The sequence below is a fragment of the Oryza sativa genome, chromosome 7 (genome assembly GCF_034140825.1).
Source record: "Oryza sativa Japonica Group chromosome 7, ASM3414082v1".
Taxonomy (NCBI): Eukaryota; Viridiplantae; Streptophyta; class Magnoliopsida; order Poales; family Poaceae; genus Oryza; species Oryza sativa.
The window spans coordinates 20,915,265-20,921,571 of NC_089041.1; the positions used below are offsets into that span (position 1 = coordinate 20,915,265).

At 46.6% G+C, this 6,307-nt stretch overlaps 2 protein-coding genes across 2 annotated transcripts; one reads left to right on the top strand and one right to left on the bottom strand.

The window, feature by feature from the left end:
- The first annotated feature begins 441 nt into the window (after positions 1 to 441).
- On the top strand, positions 442 to 3,922 carry LOC4343440 (syntaxin-132). The gene is made up of 13 exons (XM_015789458.3): positions 442 to 598; positions 1,001 to 1,090; positions 1,212 to 1,268; positions 1,393 to 1,441; positions 1,546 to 1,634; positions 1,719 to 1,792; positions 2,078 to 2,120; positions 2,203 to 2,263; positions 2,466 to 2,491; positions 2,580 to 2,657; positions 2,769 to 2,849; positions 2,968 to 3,033; positions 3,150 to 3,922. The coding sequence occupies exons 1-13, from the start codon at positions 581 to 583 to the stop codon at positions 3,309 to 3,311; spliced, it is 894 nt and encodes a 297-aa protein (XP_015644944.1). The 5' UTR covers positions 442 to 580; the 3' UTR covers positions 3,312 to 3,922.
- Positions 3,398 to 6,038, bottom strand: LOC4343441 (isocitrate lyase-like). The gene is made up of 3 exons (NM_001403105.1): positions 5,761 to 6,038; positions 4,077 to 5,679; positions 3,398 to 3,939 (listed from the first exon to the last, which is right to left on the bottom strand). The coding sequence occupies exons 1-3, from the start codon at positions 5,788 to 5,790 to the stop codon at positions 3,854 to 3,856; spliced, it is 1,719 nt and encodes a 572-aa protein (NP_001390034.1). The 5' UTR covers positions 5,791 to 6,038; the 3' UTR covers positions 3,398 to 3,853.
- Positions 6,039 to 6,307: the final 269 nt, after the last annotated feature.

A 6,307-nucleotide genomic window follows, 5' to 3' on the forward strand; every position in this document is an offset into this window, starting at 1 on the left:
TTCCAGCTAGGGTTCACTTTATCGGTTTAGGACATTCGATCGGAGGTCATCGAAATCTCGAAATTTCGGTCCGAAATTTCTAAAATTTTGAACAAAATTTAGTTAAATTTGAACAAATATTACCAAAATTCATGAAAAAATTGAAAAATTTCGGCCGAAGTAATATCGTATCGTAGGGGACCGAAATGACCGAAATTTCGGATTCCGGCTCAGAACTATTGCTTATTACCATAGATATATAGGGGATAAAAACCTAGGAGTCCTAATAGGAAAACAATTCATAAATCGTACTAAGGAAATATAATCGCGGTATATATTGCATATGTTTAACATCGGGTAATCATAAATTTGGAATTTTTTTTGCCGCAATGTTTCACGGAGGCGAGAGAGGAAATAGTTTACTTCGCGTTTAAGTTGGTTACTAAACTCGTCTGTCTGCTAGTTATTTGTTTCTAGCATTGGCGGCCGGCGTTCCTCGCCTGAACGATCTCTCCAAAGTCTCCTCACAGCAGACGAGTTCTTCGTATCTACTCTTCTTCAACTCTTCGTCTCTCTCCCTCTCTGCGGCCACAAGGACGAGATGAACAATCTTCTGACGGTAATGTTCTTACTTCATAGGATTATTACGATTATTTTTCTGCGAAAAGATGCTATCATTATGCTTCCTTCTTTCTTGTGATTTTGATGTTCTCTTGATGGAGAAACAGTTGATTAGAGAACAAATTTTCATAGGTCGTGCCAATCTGCTTTATGAATTATGATCCCTTCTCTGCCAGTTTCATCCTGGGCCAGTAATTTGGCTGGATGCAAAATCCTGAACCTTCTTTTCAAAGTTTAGGATAAACTGATCAAATTATAGGGCTTTGATGGCTGATGATTGTCCTTCTGTCATAGAAGTTGTAAACGATTCAAACTTATAATTATGTTAGGGTTGATACATATGCTAATTCCATAATATTTCCTTGCTTACATCACTATTGACCTTTCAACTTGATTGTAGAATTCTTTTGAATCGGAGAGGGACATCGAGATGGGGTATCAAAATTCAAAGAATAAATCGGATTATGGGCTTGAGGATTTCTTCCAGGAGGTATCATAACAATTTTATCCACACCAAGATTCTGATGCACTATTGTCTATGATTTTGTAGCCATGAGTGCTAATTTCACAAAATGATGATGAAATCTTCTGATTGTGTTCTGTTGAATTAGGTTCAGGAGATTGAGACGTTGTTGGACAAGATGTCCAATATAAACCACAAACTTCAGGTATACTTAATTCCTTTCCAACATTTTGTCAAAAGAGTTAATTGTCCATGACAATATTTTTCTTACGTTTCCCCCATTACCATACTATGGAGTTGGAGAATTGATACATTCTTATCAACTATAGGAAGCCAATGAGGAATCAAAATCCGTCACTAAGGCTTCCGAAATGAAAGGTTGCAAACGTCAATTAATCTGTTGATTGATCTGCATATATAGCTAAGTTTCAGAGTAGAATGATCATACTAATGCATTCATCTGAAATAAAAACACATTCCAGCAATCAACAAGCGCATGGAGAAAGATATCAATGAAGTTGGGAAAATTACACGCACCATAAAAGTGAAGTTGGAGGAGATGGATAGGAATGTAAGGATTTTAGCATGTCTACTAATCTGCACTACTATGTGAATTAGCCCAGTTCTCACGATCTCACTTGTTTTCTGATTGCAGAATCTTGAAAACAGAAAAAAGCAAGGGTGTGAAAAGGGCACAGGCGTAGACCGATCAAGGATGTCAATGACCATGTAAGGTGTTCATACATTTCTTCAGTAAATTTAATAATTTGGAAGATATAATCAGATATGTTTGATATCAAGACAAGATAAATTAAATTCGGCATGATTGACATTGATCATTGACCCACCACCAAAAAAAGAATTGTGACATATTTTGAGTAAAATTGGTTTGTTAGGTCTATTATCAGATCACTGTAGTCCCAAAGTATTTGTAAAGTTTAAGAAACAATTCCATATTTTGCTTGTTCAACATAACAAAAGAGGTGAATTTTGATTGGTTCTTGTTGATTGCAGTGCGCTGAAAAATAAACTCAAAGAAAGAATGAAAAATTTCCAGGTAAACTTTCTAGCTTATTATCCATCTTCTATGAGAAAACAAATTGAAGAGCTTGCAGTACAGTAATCCACATTTCATACAGAATCTAAGACAAATTATTCAAGATGAGTACCGACAAGGCGTTGCGAGGATGGTTTTCACAGGTAAGGAGTTCTTTTTTCAAGTCGTTTTACGTTCTTTCTGATAAATATTTCCTTCGTTCTAGAATGTAAGGTGTTTTGGTTTGTCTTGGAGTAGTTTGACTTAGAACAAATCCAAAACAACTTCCATTCTGAAACGGAGAGAGTATAATTTACTTCAAGCTATTCTATCACATGCTTCTTGATAAACCTGAATCTTGAACAGTCACTGGAGAGCAGCCTTCTGATCAGGTGAGGACAGTAGTGCTACTACGCTTGGTGTTGAGAGATGCTTTCTCCTCTGATCTCATTGTGGTTAAAAAAAAAAAAACATGACTAGGTGATTGACCACCTGATTGAGACCGGCAGCAGTGAGCAGATATTTGAGAAAGCGATTCAGGGAATTGGGAGAGGGCAGGTTGAATATCGTGTTCAGCTTCACCAGTACATTATATGTTCCTTCCATGTCATTAAGGCTGGCAATTCTTACAATAGTGCTCAAATGTTTCATAATTGCACATACTTACAGATAATAGCCACGGTTAAAGAAATCCATGAAAGGCATGATGTAGTCATGGAAATTGAAAAAAAACTTCTTGAATTGCAACAGGTAGCTTTGGCAAGATTGCACGTTTGTTCTTCAGAATTGAGCTCATATAATCAATGGACTAACTATATCCCATATCACTAATTATCTCTTTATTATGACTTCTTCCACCTGCTGTCAGATTTTTGCGGATATGGCAACACTCGTCGACGCACAAGGAGAGACATTGAACGACATAGAGAACCAGGTTTGCAATCTCCCTCCATTTTGTTGCCGAACTTACTGAAAACTCAAAAGACAATTAACGAATGTGGCTGGAAATATTTCGCCTTGTTAGCTTGATAATGAGTTTAAAACTCTCAGGTTCAAAATGCTGTGGACCATATACAACGTGGTACAGGAGAGCTGCGCACAGCTAAGAGACTGCAGAAGAAGTCAAGGAAGTGCATGTTCATCGCAATCATCATACTCCTGGTCATTGCAGCTATTGTCGTTCTTTCAATCTTAAAGCCCTGGGCTAAGTAGAAAACTAGAAAAACAATCGATATTACTAGCATTTTCGTATGAACACAGTGCACAACCTCCTTTGAACATTTCAGACACCCTCCTTTGAACAAGTGCTCTGCTTTGTAACCATCCCGTTGCACAAGAAATTACCACTGTTTTTGAAGCTGATGCTTCAGGATTTAGATAAATTTGGGCAATATACATTATCAAGAAAGAGAAAAAAAGTTTTTACTAAATAATTCATTTGCAAACACTTCTTTTATGAACTTGAGAATTCTCTGTAAATGCATAACAGTACTGTATGTGCCCAATTTTTGCATCTAGGTGCAAAAAATACTTTCTGTGATAAACTCACAGATCAATTACATTTTACCCCAAACTGATTGTTCCATTTTGAGTCATAACTCAATCATTCATATATACTGTAACTATATGTAATTAGTTGATCCGTGCGTGCTGTAGTTCAGTCTGTAAAGTATCAAGGCTCCTTGGCTGAAGTCCAGAGTGGCTTTTATTACATAAATTTCAACTGTTTAAAATTTTCCTCTGAATAATCCTCATCACATCCTGGATTTGGCAAGAACATGGCTGCTGCTCTCACTTCCAGGCCCTGTCCATGAGCCCTTGAACTGCTCTTCAGTAACTCCTGCAAGCACAGAAACCAAACACAGGTTTGAGCAAATCATCTTGAAAAAATTTCCAAAAAAATAGCCAATTAAATCAGTATTGAACACTAGCATCATCAGCAAGCTTTCTTGAAAAATCATCAGCAAGCTTTCTTGCCTTTGCCCATGGCGGCGGTAGAGGAGATGCCACCCTGCACGGTCTTGAGCACCCTGTCGTAGAAGTTGGCGCCCGACCACTTCTGGTGCTGCAGCGTCTCCACGCCGTTGCTCCTCTCCTCCCTCTGGATCCTCTCCACGTACGCCAGCATGCCGCGCCGCGCGAAGTCGCGGGCGAACGTGTCCGTGACGAGCGCGTCGGCGTGGAACCCGGCGAGCGTGATGAACTGCCACACGTACCCCAGCCTCGCCACGCGCGGGATGAACTCCGACATGTCGGCGTCCGTCATGCCGGAGGCGTCCCAGTTGAAGGACGGCGAGAGGTTGTACGCCAGCATCGCGCCCGGGCTCGCCGCCCTCACGCCCTCGGCGAACGCCGTGCACTCGGCGATGTTGGGGCTCGACGTCTCCATCCAGAGCACGTCGGCGTGCGGCGCGAACGCGCGGCCGCGGACGACGGCCGCCGCGACGGAGCCGCGGAAGCGGTAGAACCCCTCCCGTGTTCTCGGCAGGTCCCAGTCCCAGAACAGGGATGTGACGCCGAGGCCCGCGGCGATGTCGCGCGCCTGCTCGAGGGGCACGCACTTGTCGTGGCTGGTGGCGGCGCTCCACTCCTGGAGCTTGCGCTGCTTGTCGGCGTCGGTGGCGTTGAGGCTCGCGATGGCGTCCCTGACGCAGTCAGAGAAGGTCTTGAGCTGCGCCGTGGCGAGCCACTCGTCCTCGATGGCCTGGAGCTCCCTGCCGTTCTTGCCCGCCGACATGGCGTCGGAGAGGACGGCGGCGAGGCTCCGGTTCCTGAGGCGCGGGTTGGTCGCGCCGAGGATGAACTGGTGGTCGCGCGCGTCGACGTTGGTCTGGATCAGCGTGGCGGCGACGGCGTCGGTGCGCGCGACGAGGACGGTCTCGACGCCCATGATGTCGAACTGGAGCCGCGCGGCGACGAGGCGGTTGACATGCTCGGAGACGGCGACGAGCACCTTCCCCGCCATGTGCCCGCACTTCTTGGTCACCGACGACTGGTCCTCGAGGTGAACCCCGGCCGCCCCGCGCTCGACGAACAGCTTGCACAGCTTGACGGTGGCCGTGGCGCCGCCGAACCCGGTGTCGCCGTCGGCGATGATGGGCTTAAGATAATCCACGTACGGCTCGTGCGCGCGCTCCGCCCTGGACATCGACATGCGCGCCTCCCGCTGCTTGCGGTCGTGGTAGAGCTGGGCGAAGAAGAGGTGCTCGACCTTGTTGGGGACGGTGTCGTAGGGGTAGTCGGCGAGGTCGGGGCCCGGCTCGTTCGTCGAGGTGTGCGTCGACGAGCACTGCCATCCGGAGACGTAGACGGTGTCGAGGTGCTTCGCCATCATGGCGACCTGGACGGGGTCGAGCGCGCCGAAGGTGCGCGACGCCGTGCCGTTGGCCTGGTGCGCCCTGAGCGTGCGCCACAGCTTCTTGGCCATGTCGCCGGAGGCGTAGCTCTGCCGGAGCGTGCCGCGGAGGAGCGCGACGTCGCGCGCCGTGTAGGGGCGCTTGGTGAGCCGGAACCTGTCCGTTCCCCACCACGCCTCCACCTCCGCCACCTCCGCCTCGAACCGCCCTTCCTCCTCCATGATCTGCACGATCAAAATCACACGATATATTATCGATCACGCTTAACATCTGTAACAAATTGCTAATCGATTCGTGAAATGTACCAGAGATGGCACGGAGAACGGCGACGACATGATAACCAAGAGTACACTGCCACGCACTGTCAACGATGAGGAAGGCTAGAGCGAATGTGCATGCATGCCTTGGCTGCTTCGCCTGCAGAAAACGCCGTATTTATACCGAGCGATGGCGTCCAGAAACCTGCAACTTATTACTCGATCAGATCACTCACTCGATCACTCGTGCATCGGTGCATGCATGGAACTTGGTGGCTACGGTGCATGGCGTTACGTACGTTGATCGATCTCTCGCGCGCTGCGGTTGATCCAGCGGTGGATCGATGGATGCTTATCTTGGAGGTTAATTGGCATGTTGCAGGGTACACTGCAGTGAGATGGCTGCAACGGCGAGTTATGGTCGCCACGTACGTACGCGAGAGCCGGCGGTGGCGTCCGGGATTTTGATCGGTTTCGCGCGAGGACAAGAGTTGGATCGGGCGCGTTTTGGAAGGTAGCTGTGGTTAGCTCTGGTTGCACATAAGCTCGCATCGGTTGCGTACATGTTTATTCTCCTCCGATTAGTTCTGAGCAA

Coding starts and splice junctions, on each gene's coding strand:
- LOC4343441 (NM_001403105.1), bottom strand. CDS start 5,790: ATGTCGTCGCCGTTCTCCGTGCCATCTCTG. Junction 5,680..5,760: donor CGTTCTCCGTGCCATCTCTG/GTACATTTCACG, acceptor TTGATCGTGCAG/ATCATGGAGGAGGAAGGGCG. Junction 3,940..4,076: donor TACCGCCGCCATGGGCAAAG/GCAAGAAAGCTT, acceptor CTGTGCTTGCAG/GAGTTACTGAAGAGCAGTTC.
- LOC4343440 (XM_015789458.3), top strand. Junction 2,121..2,202: donor AAAGAATGAAAAATTTCCAG/GTAAACTTTCTA, acceptor CATTTCATACAG/AATCTAAGACAAATTATTCA. Junction 2,658..2,768: donor AGGGAATTGGGAGAGGGCAG/GTTGAATATCGT, acceptor ACATACTTACAG/ATAATAGCCACGGTTAAAGA.